Source organism: Anser cygnoides, chromosome 6 (assembly GCF_040182565.1).
Source record: "Anser cygnoides isolate HZ-2024a breed goose chromosome 6, Taihu_goose_T2T_genome, whole genome shotgun sequence".
NCBI lineage: Eukaryota > Metazoa > Chordata > Aves > Anseriformes > Anatidae > Anser > Anser cygnoides.
In genome coordinates this window covers 8,608,210-8,621,445 of record NC_089878.1, presented here as the reverse complement: position 1 = coordinate 8,621,445, position 13,236 = coordinate 8,608,210, and the positions used below count along the sequence as shown (strand labels likewise).

The 13,236-nt window shown below is 48.1% G+C and overlaps 3 protein-coding genes and 1 long non-coding RNA gene across 29 annotated transcripts in view; 2 read left to right on the top strand and 2 right to left on the bottom strand.

Annotated features, from left to right (window-relative positions):
- KANSL1L (KAT8 regulatory NSL complex subunit 1 like) overlaps positions 1–2,711 on the top strand; it is a 63,152-nt gene extending 60,441 nt beyond the window's left edge. For all 8 annotated transcript variants that reach the window (XM_066999303.1, XM_066999301.1, XM_066999302.1 and 5 more), the window contains 2 exons: positions 246–426; positions 1,051–2,711. In XM_066999303.1, the coding sequence (XP_066855404.1) occupies positions 246–426; positions 1,051–1,299 (430 nt within the window). In that variant the 3' untranslated portion in view covers positions 1,300–2,711. The remainder of the gene's footprint in view (positions 1–245; positions 427–1,050) is intronic.
- RPE (ribulose-5-phosphate-3-epimerase) lies at positions 2,316–9,509 on the bottom strand. 5 transcript variants are annotated; one of them, XR_010832272.1, is made up of 7 exons: positions 8,976–9,115; positions 8,828–8,907; positions 8,571–8,710; positions 8,238–8,372; positions 8,005–8,091; positions 5,875–6,011; positions 2,316–4,461 (listed from the first exon to the last, which is right to left on the bottom strand). XR_010832272.1 is itself a non-coding variant. In XM_066999313.1 (6 exons), the coding sequence occupies exons 1-6, from the start codon at positions 9,113–9,115 to the stop codon at positions 5,958–5,960; spliced, it is 636 nt and encodes a 211-aa protein (XP_066855414.1). In that variant the 3' UTR covers positions 2,316–5,957. The 5 variants fall into 5 exon arrangements, 4 of the variants coding, with proteins under 4 accessions (XP_066855414.1, XP_066855412.1, XP_047914256.1 ...); XM_066999313.1 differs by having other exon boundaries at positions 2,316–6,011; XM_066999311.1 differs by lacking the exons at positions 2,316–4,461; positions 5,875–6,011; positions 8,976–9,115 and adding exons at positions 7,023–7,695; positions 9,373–9,509.
- LOC136791067 (uncharacterized) lies at positions 5,315–7,252 on the top strand. The gene is made up of 2 exons (XR_010832277.1): positions 5,315–5,450; positions 5,962–7,252. It is a non-coding gene; the product is annotated as an uncharacterized lncRNA (long non-coding RNA).
- Positions 9,510–12,328: 2,819 nt separating the features above from the next.
- Positions 12,329–13,236, bottom strand: part of UNC80 (unc-80 homolog, NALCN channel complex subunit) — a 137,308-nt gene continuing 136,400 nt past the window's right edge. For all 15 annotated transcript variants that reach the window (XM_048058236.2, XM_048058232.2, XM_048058242.2 and 12 more), the window contains one exon: positions 12,329–12,664. In XM_048058236.2, coding sequence (XP_047914193.2) covers positions 12,395–12,664 — 270 coding nt within the window. In that variant the 3' untranslated portion in view covers positions 12,329–12,394. The remainder of the gene's footprint in view (positions 12,665–13,236) is intronic.

Here is a 13,236-nt window from a genome sequence, read left to right as displayed (position 1 = left end):
TCCACACAGCACTCTTTGCTTTGGCTTGCAGCAGCAGGGTTGTTAAGAACCACGTGTGTTTTTGTTCCTTTAGTTTAAGTAAGCAGAGCTCAGGTAGCACTTGCAGAGACACTGAACACTTTGAAAAGAAAACCTAAACGACTCCTGGTGATGTGAAAGGGCAGGGAGTAGGTCTTAAGACTCTCGGTGATGTGAAAGGGCAGGGAGTAGGTCTTAAGACTCTCGTCTCTTTTATTCTGCACTAGATCTTACAGCAAAAATGCAGACGGACGACACAGCCAAGAGGCGGTGCACAAAGACCACCACAGCAGCTCCTGTGCCTCGCTGCATTGCGCTGCTGAACCTGTTCCCGACCTGACTTCGGAAGCCCACGGCTCTGTTTGTTCAGGGATTGCACAGCTCTGCAGGGAGAGCCAGGAAGCCAAGGTGGGTGCTCCTGATGGCCTCCAGGTCTGCTGAGGGCCTCAGTGACCATCGGCCCTTAACGAAACAGGGAACTCAAACGTAGCCGCATCCTTCCCTGCTCAGAATGTTGCCCTAGTTTATGTGGACTGAATGTAGCCCTCCTGTTTAGAAGTAGACGTGTGTTTTTTATGAATGAAACCTAACATTTGTCAACAGGCTCACTGCTCAGTGAACACGGTGCATGTTTTAGAGGCAAGTGTGGCAGGCCTGGGTTCAGGGACGCGGAATCTTTCCTCGGGGATGCTGGCTGGGGCTCCACGGGCCTGATACGATCGTTTTGGGGCCAGGTAACCTGCTTGCCTGGCAGTGTGGAAAGGAGCCCTCCCCCTTCCTGTGCTGTGCCTGCACAGTTGCAGCTCTGTTACGGGTTCAAACCCACATGCAGCCAGCGTACACTGACAGCTGGTGCCTAGCAGTGTCACATTCTTTATCTGAAGAGCCCTGCAAACATTGTGAAGAACGACACTCATTTGTTACTTGATAGCAGAGCATTCTGCACACAGCTAATCAGACTCAACTGAAACCTCTTTTTTCCCCTCTTTTCTCTTTTTCCACCCTCACTCCTACCCTTCTGATTCCTTTCAGTCGGGGCTGTGGGAACTTCGAGTTTTTCCACTAAAAGATGAAGAGGTAGAAGCTTTACTGTGCCAAGATCAAGTAACGAATCAGACTGAAATGTCAAGTGCAGCTTTCCCCAGCGACTCGCTCTGTACTTCATGTACGCCCATTGGTTTGCCAGACAATGGCTATCCACCAAGAAAACAATCTACAGAAGAGTCAGAAGACTGCGAAAATGTTTGCCTGGGAATCAACAATACGAGAAAACAAAGGTGACAGGGAATAATGTGGTTCATTAAGAAAGCCAATTAAGGTGGAGAAAAGTGTAAGGTAAAATCTCTCTTGTTCACACAGCATATGACAGCACAATTCAAAACCTGTACGTTAGCTGCATATAATATATTTTCTTTCTTGCTTTGTAACAGGCAGGATAAATCCCAAAGACAACACTTTCTTCTTCCTGAACCCCAAGAGAAAGTAATTATTTCAAGCTGGAAGTCTAATATTCCCAGTGTCGGGAGTGGGCGCACATAAATTGCTGGCACCATTCACTGCTTTCTGTTGTCATATTGCCACATTCGTTAATAATCATCCTTTTTTGTTTTGTTTGTTTTCAAATGTGTTTCTGGTTCTAGTGGATTCTGGTGCAGCAGGATATGCTGTCTACCTTAAACCAACAACTTCAACTGAACACAGAAAAACTACTTGAAAAAACAGTGGTGAGAAGCGATAACCACAGATTATTTTCCTGTGTGGCATGAATGTGTGGCAGAAAATCCACCTCTCTTTAAATGCATGCGTGCAACCCACGCGTGAGAGAAGGGCAGGTGAGAACCAGCAGTCTGAAAGCAGGCCTTGTTGAAGCCTTGCATCTAGCTTAAAATCTGTACTGAGCTCTCAGTAGTGCCAGAGCATGTTTCATATAGACGTCCTCGAGCAGTAAGATAGACATAGACCACTGCATTTCAATAGTCCGTGTATCTGCTACTCAGAGTAGGGTTCCTGTTTGTTGTGTGGGTGTAGAGAAAGGGAAGGGAAGAGGAGGCGCGTCAAATCTCTGATGCAGCTCTCTGGATGTTGCGTTTTGGGTCATCTTACTTCCTTAGTCCTTCAGTAGCAAATGAGGCTCATAATATTTTGCTTTAATATGTTAAAGATGAAGTCTAGTTCAAATTTCTGTACAGTGCCTTGCAAGAGTCTCATAAGTATGCCAACATTTGGTGACTAGCTGAAAAGGAAAAGATGATTGATGTCTAGAAGACCAATAAAGAAAAAAGCCCCAAAGCTCTCCATTGTGATTCCAGATAGATTTTTAATTGCCCAGCAAGTTCACGGTGAGGAAACAAAAGCAAGTTGCTGAAACTTGCATTTAATAGCATAGTTTGGAATGTATCTGCAATCTCAAGAGGTATTAACAAAGATTAAACACTGAATGTAGGTATAATTCACCAACGGGAAGTTTTTCTGTGTAGGACAGTTGAAGGCAATTTTATAGGAGTCTCTGTTTTTGTGCAAAATTTCCTCCATGTACAATATCTGGAACTGAATGGCACTGGACAGATGACCCAGTTTTAGTGTCAATTCTTTTTCTTTTGTCAAAATAACAGGAAGTACACACTGGACATCTGAAAACAGTTCAGTAAAGTTTCAACACTACAACCTATTGCTACATTGTAGTTTATTGCACATTCTGATTATTTTTTTAAACACTTTTTTAACACTGGTTTGTCTTAAACTTGAATCTTGCCTCAATGTCTGATACAATAATCTTTGATGCAAGGTTGTTTTTTAATTAAAAGCTATTTCTATATATATAGATACATATATGTGTGTTGTATATAGTCTGAATTGGATGGCCTTTTAGAAGTGGAGAACTAGCTTTAATGCTTTCTCTTGGCACAGAGACCTGCTCGGCCCAAGCGTAGCTTTGCAGACACACCGGCCTGGCAGTGGCACTAAGCTTTGCTGTCGTACTCAATGTTGCACTGGTGCTGGGAGACTTACGGTTCCCTCCAGCACCTAAAGTCAGAGGTGAGCTGTTCCACCTGTCATCCTGCATGTGCAGCTACTGCTGGGAGAAGCTTTCTGAATTCAAATGCCTCAGGTACCTCCAGATGTGTCGCCCTTCATGAAGAAGGCTGACCCGACCAGCTCTCACCCAGCTTGTTGTAAGGTCAGGGCTTCCTGCTGGCTGATCCCTGGGGCAGCGCGAGATGTTTCTGATGTAGGGTGGGACAGGCGCAGTAGGGCAGCCAGCTAGCTGCCTGACGTGGCCTGAAGACGGTGTCAGGAAGCGGAAACGCATTCCAGTGTTGTATGGGAAGGAGGCAAAAGGCGGGGGGGGGGGGGGGGGGGGGGGGGGGGGGGGGGGGGCTGAAGAGAACGTTAAAATGTGAGCAAGGAGACATGAACCAAATTTGGTCAGTCTCAGGAACTGTAAAGCTGCTCCTGCACGGCTGTTGCGTTCCCAGCTGTGGGCTCCTGTTGAACCATTGTGTAGTTTTTGGGTTGGTCCCCAGTGTGCTGCTCTAAAGCAGCTGTTCGTTACCTTGCCAGCTGCAGGGGCTGCACAGGCAGTTGCTGATGAGAACAAGGGTAAGCACACTTTCTTTGCCCTCTCTTTAGATGCTTTCGCTCAGCCATTGTGGGAAACAGCCATGCAGCAATAAAAAGCCTAGGCAAAGAAAGCCAGAATACTACGGGGAGAAAAAAAAAAAGCTTGTTGGAACTATAACAATGTCTATTGGGTCATACCCCGCCCCAGCCCTGTCAGCTTCTCTTAACATCTGCCTCTCAGCTGGCTGGACCTGCAACAGCAGCCTGCAAGTGCCTCTGCACAGAGCTGCCTGAGTGACCGTGAGGCTGGAGAACTGCGCCAGGGCACTGCTTCCTCCCCACGCCTCTGCCCTGGGGCTGCTCCCAAAGCCTCGCCCGTGTGCAGCTTGTGCCATCAGGTGAGAAGCACACGCGAACACGGTGGGCAAAGGCCGGTGGCTGCAGTTGCTGCTTTTCTGCCCCCCTCTGGCAGGGGCAGCTTGGAGCAGGCAGGGTGTGCACGTGTGCTGCCTCACCTGCAGCACCCATACTTGCTGCCTTCTTGCAGGAAGTAGACCATGCACCGCGCCCTGCTCTCTCTCCACTGATTTTTCATTAGCCTCATTTCACTGCTGCAACACGGTTAGAGAACTTGGTCACAAGACCACCACCCCCTTCCTTTCCTCTTCTCTCCCTGTGCTCTATGCATCTGCAGTTGGCACTAGTGCTCTATTTCACTGCCTGCAGCCCTTTTCCCCTGCAGAGCTGGACTCCCACCTTGGGTCAGGTTTTGCGTGACTCCTGGTGTCCTGAGGATGGCACCGGTGGTGGGAGTGGGCTGAGAGCTCAGAGCCAGGATCATGCTTGAGGCCATGAAATGGGCAAGAACCCCCTGCTTGTTTTCTTTTCGAAAAGTTAAACAACAGGGGGAAAAAAAAAAGCTGTTTGTCTTTGGGCTGTTAAGCTGTAAGAACAGCTGTCAGCACTGCTTCCAGTGAAGGTACTACAAAGGCTGACTGTTAAATACCAACTCAAACATATGCGGTAAGGCCCCCCCCCCCCCCCCCCCCCCAACTGGGGTGTTGCAGTGTTGCAGCCTCACAAAGAAAGCCATTTCCCTTGCACTTTATTTACCATTCTCAATAGAAAACTTTCTAAGGCCACTTTCGTTCTGCTCCGTGCTGCTACAAAGGTTTAAATGCTTCATCTCTGCATTTGGGACCCTGACGGACTGTAAGTACAAATACACCCTTCTGAGCCCCGTTACAGTTAAGCCATGCATGCGTCCTGCATTTTTCCTCCTGCTCAGGGATGGGCGCTGTTCGCCCTGCGCAGCGCACACCCAGCCTCACTCAGGACGTACCCAAGTGCCTTTTCTCCCGCTTTCCAGTGGGGACAGTGCCCGTGCTCTGTCAGCGCACCCTGGACTGGTGTAGCCCATGTGACTCAGCGTCACCATTGCCTCCCCGGTGCGTCGTTGCTGAAACGTTATCAGAGCGTTGCAACATGTAACGGCTCTGGGGTTTGGTGGCCCTGTAGATATGCAAACACCTCTTCTGTTTTCAAGTCCTGCAGCTGGGGTGCTTCCTCTGTGGCGCTGCGTTACTGCGCCTAGAAGGACAAGCCTAAATACAGACTAACGGATTACTCCAGTTTATGTATCAAGGCACAAAACTGGACAAGTCCTAAGCAGTAAAGGAACACCTATTGTTGCTGTTATTTTCATGGATTCTTCAGCTCTGTGGTCACAAATAGTTTTAACCTTAGGTGTGTAAAGGGACACTGCCATAGCAACCAGCTGCGCAGATCCACCTGGGTGGGACTTACACAGAAAGAAGCAACTGAGCCATTTTCCTGTGTGTCTAATTCTCTTCTCCCACAACAGTGCTAAGGTAAGGCTCAATGGAAGTAGAACTACCCCATTTAAACAGGGACAAAGTAACTAAAAACCTCTGAAAGAAAACATACTGCATGGTTCTGTGCTCAGAACACAATGTAAAGCTCTCAATCAAGTGGCATGACTTCGGGCCTTTTTTTTTTTTTTTCCCCAAATTAATGAGAAAAAGTAATGGAAATGGTTTGAATGCCCTTCAAACCAGCTTGAGATCAACTGTAGGAGGCAAATACTGCTTACAACAGCACGAAAAGTCATACTTCCAAATCCTGAACTAAACTTCTGATAGCTGTTTTTTACTGCTTAGCCCTGCATTTTAACTACCAAAGCGTTGATTTTTTTTTTTCTATGTGCACAATGTTTTATACTCTACACAGCTGCTTTCCAGCTTTAATGTGTCTAATGGGCACATGGACCATTACCTTTTTCCTAGCCAAGCTTTTTTTTTGGCTTCTTCTGAGATGCTTTCAGAGCAGTAGCTCCAGAAGACTCGATTTTTCTCTTGCTAGCTCTCATCTGGGGTTGCAAATGGAAACAGGAAGCGAAGACATTTGTTCACCTAAACCACAACAAACCACACAGGAAAAGGAAGCAGCTTAGCCATTTCAGAGACCTGCCTGGATTGTCTGAACACCCCCTCCTCCTGAGTGGGGGCAGCAACCCGCACTATCAGCACCCCGTGTCTCCCTGCCCAGGACCAAGCGTTTCACCCTCCTGCACTGTTCCGCTGCTGTGGGACCGAGTGCTGCTGCCACAGCGGGTAGGTGACGCATGCCCAGCTTTGCTGTGAGAACAAATTTGACTACGGTCTTCTTGAACTGACCTGGATGCAATTGCTGAGCCTTCGGGCCTGGTCCCTTAAACCAGCAGACTACTTCCAGCCCTTCTGTAACTTACAGGAAAAAATGCCACACAGAATACAATAAAATATTAAAGGAGTGAGCACTACTAATTAGAGCCGTGGGAGGCAGGTCTATCTAAAAATGACCTGCTCACATCTTCCTCTAGTGGGTTTTAACGCCCCTATTCCACATGTCCAAACAGGACAGGCTAAGAAGTTAGAGCAAATAAACAGAAGGTATGAGAACTATTTGGCTTTCTAACTGTGAGAATTGAGCTATTTAACAGTTGAAGAACCACCTCCACCTACTGTATGTATCTCAAGCTACATACAGCGAAATCACTTCAGTACATAACATGCCTCTATGTCACTATCCTAACCATTCACTTGGCCATACGCACAAATTAAGGAGATTAGGGATCAAGATACTGCATTTGAACATTCCCCCATGGAGTCCTGTCACTTCCAGGAATTTCAGAGCTGTCTTACCTGGCTATTTGAAAGGTGAACAAGAAAATATTTCCCAGTTTGTAACCTGGTAAAGATGTTTAACAGACTCGTGTGGTGTTTAAACAACTTAGGTAGGTCAAGCATTTCTAAGCAGTAAAAGCAAAACAAAAATATTTCTGTCATCCACAGGTTTACCCAGCCCTAATAAACTGCATCTTCCCCAAACTTACTATTCCAACTACTCATTTTTGACAGTCAATTTAAAGGAGACTTACCACACCAGGAGAAGTGTGTTTAATGCAGACATTGGAAAAGTTTTGTAGGAATGCACAGATCAAGTGACAAAATACAGACAGCAGAAGGCAGGTTCATTAGAGTCTTCCACAAGAGAGATTGCAGGTGGTGATGCTACACTCTTCTAGCAAGCAAAAACTGACTGAATTTTAGTTCGATCCACTCAGCATTAAAGGTTGTTGCGTAAAATTAGCCTCCATAAAATCAAGAAATAGGTTCAAACCATTGCATTTCCAACCCTGAAAGACAGCCAGAATGTTTTTCACTGCTGCTTGCTTCATTGCAGTGAAGGAATGATTCCTCTGTTCAGCAGCAACAAATTTCCATAATTAATGTTCATCAGCCCTCCCTTACGCATGAGAAACAAAGGTTCTCCTGCACGCACAGAGCCTTCTTGAACACTGTTCGAGTAGGTCTCATCGATCCAGACACCGCTTTTGAGCAGCTTCTGAACACACATTCCTTAGAAGATTGATCACAGATCTTGGATCTGCGCTCCTCATAATAGCACTGCCAGATACAATCATATTCGCACCTGCCTGGAAGACATTAAACACCCACTCAGTAACACAGAACAGACCCATTTCTTACGACTTTTCTCACTGTAAAACACACAAGGAGATAGCAATTTGTAGGCTGAGGAACAAACGGGCACTACCTGCAAGACACAAGTAACATGCCTCTAACTACACCTGCAAATCAACTTTGGAAAAGACAGCACCTCCCCACACAGCTAACTGCTTCATTGCTGCTCCTGCTTAGCTGAGTGTACAACAAACAACTTAGGAAGGGCTTCACTAGCCACTATTAAAAAAAAGGCACAAATGATTTTGATACTATGTCAGCTTTACTCTTCCTTCTGAAAATGACTGCTCAAAAGGCTCATCCTCCTACGCTTTATTTTCCAAGGGATGACTGAGTCTCTTAACACACTGACCAAGAGTGCTGTGCTATTTCAGCCTCTTACCTCTGCACACTTGTGGATGGTGTCAGGCCCAACTCCTCCATCCACTTCAATATCCAGTGATGGAAACTGCGTCCTCAGCCACTGAACCTGAGAGACAGCGTTAAAAGGTTGGCATTGAGAGCCACGCTCAGCTGCACGCAGCCTCTCACACACCCAGGCAAGGTTTATTCAGTTCCCCACTACTCTCTATACGGTTAACTTTACGCTCAATAGATAGGAGATGTTTGGTTCACCTTTGGCATCATGTCCTCCATAAATTTCTGCCCTCCAAATCCCGGTTCCACTGTCATCACCAGCGCCATGTCTATCTGGTTGGCCCAGGGTGCCAACTGTTCGACCGTCGTGCCGGGTTTGATAGCCAAGCCCACCTGCGGCAGAGGACAGACAGACCCAGCTGCACACAGACACGGCAGGACAGCCCTGGGGCGGGCAGAGTTACAGAAGGACGGTGTGCGCGGTAAGGGCAGGCTGCGTTACGCGGAGTGCCGCTTGTTCGCGCCGAGGACCACGCGGGGAGCGCGAGGGCACAGCCGCCCCCTGCCCCCTGCCCCGTCCCGGCCCCTCACCTTCATGCCGTTCTCCCGGATGTCCTTGATGAGCGCCCCGGGGTTGTCCGCGGCCTCCAGGTGGAAGGTGTACTGGTTGGCGCCGGCGACGGCCATCGGCTTCACCCACTGCTCCGGCCTGGCCACCATCATGTGCATATCTGCGGGGCGGGACGGGACGGGACGGGACGGGGACGGGACGGGACGGGGACGGGCGGCGGCGCCGTCAGGGCTGCGGAGAGCCGGGCCCGGCCCCGCGGCGCCCCCCGGCCGCTTACCGAAGAAGGGCTCCTGGCCCAGCCGGCGGCGCAGGCTCTCCACCACGGGGTGCCCGAAGGTGATGTTGGGCACGAAGTGCCTTGGGGCCGAACACACAGGTTACTCCGCGCCGCGCGGCCCCGCCGCCCCGCCCCCCCCGGCCGTTACCCGTCCATCACGTCGAGGTGCAGGTAGTCGGCGCCGCACTCCAGCAGCCGCCCGCACTCGGCGCCCAGCGCCGCCAGGTCGCCGTTGAGGACGGACGGCCCGACCCGGCACCCCGACGCCATCGCCGCCGCCCCGCGCATGCGCCGGCGCCGCGCGGGCACACGGGACGGCCGCCCCGACACGGCCGCGAGCGCCCCGCCGCGACCGGCGCCATCTTGGCGGCTCCGCGCGCTTCGGTTCTGGGTGCCCGGCGGCCTCCCCGCAGCCGGCCGCCCCTCAGACACCTCCCTGGAACCGGCCTCCCTTTACCCGAGCTCCCCTCAGCCAGCCTTCCTTCGGCCGCCCTGCCCTCAGCCCCTCTCCCTCACAGCCCCCCGCAGCGCCCCCGGACACACACAGCTCCGGCCCCTTGCCGCCAGGCTCCTCTGTATTTAGTCGGCGAAATAACAACGTCTGCGCAAAAGGCTGAGGCAACGGGACTGGCTGAAACACCGACACGACTCGTACAGCCCGGACGCTGGTTGAACGCAACATGCACTTAAGGCCTCTAACACTAATTAAGCAGCATCGTTTGTCTTCACAGAGATACACCAGTTCTGTTACAGACAAGAAAGCACAAAACCAGCTCAGTACAGGTGCGTGCACCTCGTGGCACAGCGCTGAGTGCAACCGATGTGACAGTACGACACGAGGAAACAGACCGGCCGCCTGCCCGCCTGCTCCATCTCTCCACAACCACCTAACGAAATCAAAGCCATCCGCCAGGCCACCTGAATAATAAAACTGAATTACAGATTACATCATTTATAGGCTGCACTGTTTTCTAACGGGGTAGACATTAAAAAGAGGCATTTCAGTCCTTGCTATGGCTTACTACTGTGAATTCACCGGTGACAGTGGGAGACCTTAATGGCAACATTTATCACATACACTGAATTAAATGAAGTAAATCACAGTTATTTTCTCAGCGTTAGAGCGGAGTACCACGGTGAGGTTATCCACTTTTCATTAAGGTAGATTCTCCCTTCTCCTTTTCAGCAGAAAAGGTCACTCTATAAAATGCACCATGAATTCTGCATGTGTAGCGTCCCAGCTGTTTACTCAGCTTGCATCTAAGCTCTCCTCCTCCCTGCCCGCCTGCAACCCAGCCTACCTTGGGATTTGAAAGCAAAGCTGTGTTTTTTTCTCATTTGTGCGTCACTGTTAATAATAAAACTTAGCATCTGGAATTTAGCAATTCTTTGAGCGACCTCCAAGCAAGGAGATAATCCAGAGCAGTCTGCCATAGGTAGCTGGCGCTGGCTCCAGCATGCTGAGGAGATAAGAAGCAGTACAGCACATTTTGGTCAGCAAAGCAAGCAGTCTGTCACTCAGGACACCCACTGAGCAGGAGAGCTGAGATGCTGCCACCCAGTCAGCTCTCTTACAAAGCCACGTACACTTTAAAGTTGCATTAGTGCACCACCTATGGATGGATGGATGGATGGATGGGTAGATAGACAGATACAGACAGACAGACACAGAATTTGCCTCCAATGCAGAGGACTCAGCACATGCTCAAGACCCCTGAGCCTGGGAGAAGGATGGCTTTTGCTATCATCTGCAGATGTTTGATGTGCACGAGTTCCCTCCTCAGACTGGTATGCGCAGCTCCCATCAAATGTGAGCGTTTGGCAAATACCGGGCCATGCAGCCCGAGGGCTCCATGGGTTTGAACAGGCTGAAACCTGCTGCCAGGTATACAGTTAGTTTTCCACACAACAGCAAAACCTGCATGCTGCACCACAGCAGTGAGACTATCGTTTGTACGGCAGTACTTTAAACAGCTATTTCGGAGTTGTTGATGAGGGATGCGAGTCCTTTCTTTGGAGATGGATAGGATATTGTTCTATCTCCGCAGTAAGGCTGGTTTATGACGCATACGTTCAAATTACAAGCCCCAGGGGCCAAACTGGTAATTAGCACATTTTGCAAACTCTCAGGGTGATCTAAGACATTTTCCTCTGCACAATAATGCCACGATTACAAACCGCAGTATCTAGCTCTTCTAATGTAAGCTGAAAAAGGCTTTATGTGAATCCCAAAGCACAGGGTAACTTTGGGTGTTGCTTATGATTTCATGGTTTGATTCACAGCTGTTTTGCAGTTTGTCTGTAAGCAGCTAATGGATAAATTCACATTTCAGTGTAATTCCATGATGCTGCAGCATAGCCCATAACTCAGCTGTGACTTCAGCTGATCCCCCACAGGGATCGCCTCCTAGGTATAAATGTAACACGTATATATCTAATACTTGCAGCCATCAGCATTACGTACATAAAATGGAACCTTTGTAAATACAATCTCAGCATGCCAAAAATAGATTCTTTCATCAAGTTTCTGCCCTGCAATATGCATCTTTTGTTTACAATGTACATATATATTTTTATATATAGGAACATGAAAATACCATATATAAATATTTACTTTAAATCCATATATATCTAAGGACGTAAGACAGCATCAGTGGAGCAGTTGCTAGGTACTGGAAGGTCCACGCATTCCAGATGCGGTTTCTTGTTTTTTTTTTTAACCTATGGGGATGAATTACTCAGTACATTAAAGCAGGACAGAGTGGATTATTTATACCATCTGCAGACCACTCACCCCCTGCCCATCTATATCTGTGCACAGCATGTGCATTCCTTCTTATGGTATGTACTGTATTTAGCTTTACAGAGCAAATATTTGTGTAGCACAAGGGCAGTATCTTACAAAGTGGAATGAAACCAACAGACAAAAGTAAACTCAACTAAAGGCTGCAGTGCCAGAAAAAAAAAAAAAGGGTGGGGTATCTAATTGCTCCATGGCGCTTACATTGCTCGGCAAGTTAGAAACAGTAGTCCCAGGCTTGTGAAAATCGAGCTTTAGATTGGTACTTTTTGTCAGCATTTTCAGTGTCAGTACCAAACTGTAAGAGCCTTGGATACAGCTGCTATATAGCCCTCCTCTCAAAAAAGCTACAAAAATAAATCTTGGGCACAGTCTCAAAAGAGGTTTCTCTTTCCTGTCTTGTACAGTACAACAGCCTGCTTACCCAAAGAGGCTGCTGATCAAAGTACGTGGCTGCCAGATCAAGGTTTTGAGGACCACACATACTTGCCCACACCTCCTACCCTGAGAATTTTTAAAAAATTCTGAGAATTTTTAAAATTTCAGAAAACTGAGAATTTTTAAAAAATTCTCTGCTCCTACAGTCTTGCCCTGAACAGAAATAGATTTCGCAAACAGAAATTAGCTGGTCTACAGCAATAGGCTGTTAGCTATATTCTGCTTTTGGATAATAAAGTGCTCATTTGAATTAGTTACTAGTTACCAGGGAACTCAAAGGAGAAGGTACAGTTTCTCTTCCTCCTCGCACTACTGCACTTCCCCAAGAGTTAAACGTGAGATTCATCTAGATCGACGTCGGTCTCCCCAAGCTCCACATGTGTGAAGCTGAAGTGAGTGGCCAGCAAGGGGTTCTCCATCCCATTGTCCTCACTGATGTGAAGGACCGTGTCCCCGTGCTGCAGTAAGCTGGTGGTCTCAAGGCCAGCGTAGTCCTCGGTGTCAGAGAGCTGGGTGGGTGGGGTGCTTTGTGCTGTGGCTGGCCGGGAGTCCAAACCCTCCTCTTTCTCTTTCTCCTTCTCAGTAGAAAGTGCCTCACTCTGCAATTGAGGAGAGCCAGTGGTCATGTTCAGAGAAAAAGGGTGAGGCGGGGAAGAGCTAGGGAACACCTATAAAGTATTTTCTCATTCAGAACTACTTTTTACCATTAAAGGGCCATTTGCAGATTATAAATCCCTAAAAATCTGCCCTAACTATTAAATTTTTTTGCTGGTGAATGAAATCTGTAACAATAACCAGAAAAGTTGTCTGCTTTCAGTTGTTAACACTTCCTCATTTCATTTTATAGTATATTTTCAAGAAAGATGTCCTATACTTGTTCGTGGCAAAGTCCATACACCCAAAAGACATGAGATAGCTGGGGTATAAAAGTGACCACAATGTCACTAATGTGTTGAAGTGGCGATTGTGATTGTCTCTCACTGTGCTCAGTGGTGTCCAACAAAGAAAAATGTTGGACAAGCAGCTTCTTTTGAAATGTGATGCTTTTGCTAAAACAACCCTGAGTGAGTTTTCGAAGTAATCCTTCCTGAAGGACTCATTTCTCAGAGAACAAGCTGTAATTGCCAGCTGATGAAAACTTGCACAGGTCCAGAAAGACTTGTAGGTATGA

What these genes read in the sequence shown, in the direction of transcription:
- RPE (XM_066999310.1), bottom strand. Translation starts at nt 9,115, where the DNA reads ATGCGCGGGGCGGCGGCGATGGCGTCGGGGTGCCGGGTCGGGCCGTCC. An exon ending in TCCGGGAGAACGGCATGAAG is followed by an intron (nt 8,373 to 8,570) that starts GTGAGGGGCCGG and finishes CCTCTGCCGCAG; the next exon opens with GTGGGCTTGGCTATCAAACC. An exon ending in CCATCCACAAGTGTGCAGAG is followed by an intron (nt 7,696 to 8,004) that starts GTAAGAGGCTGA and finishes TGTGTCTTGCAG; the next exon opens with GTAGTGCCCGTTTGTTCCTC.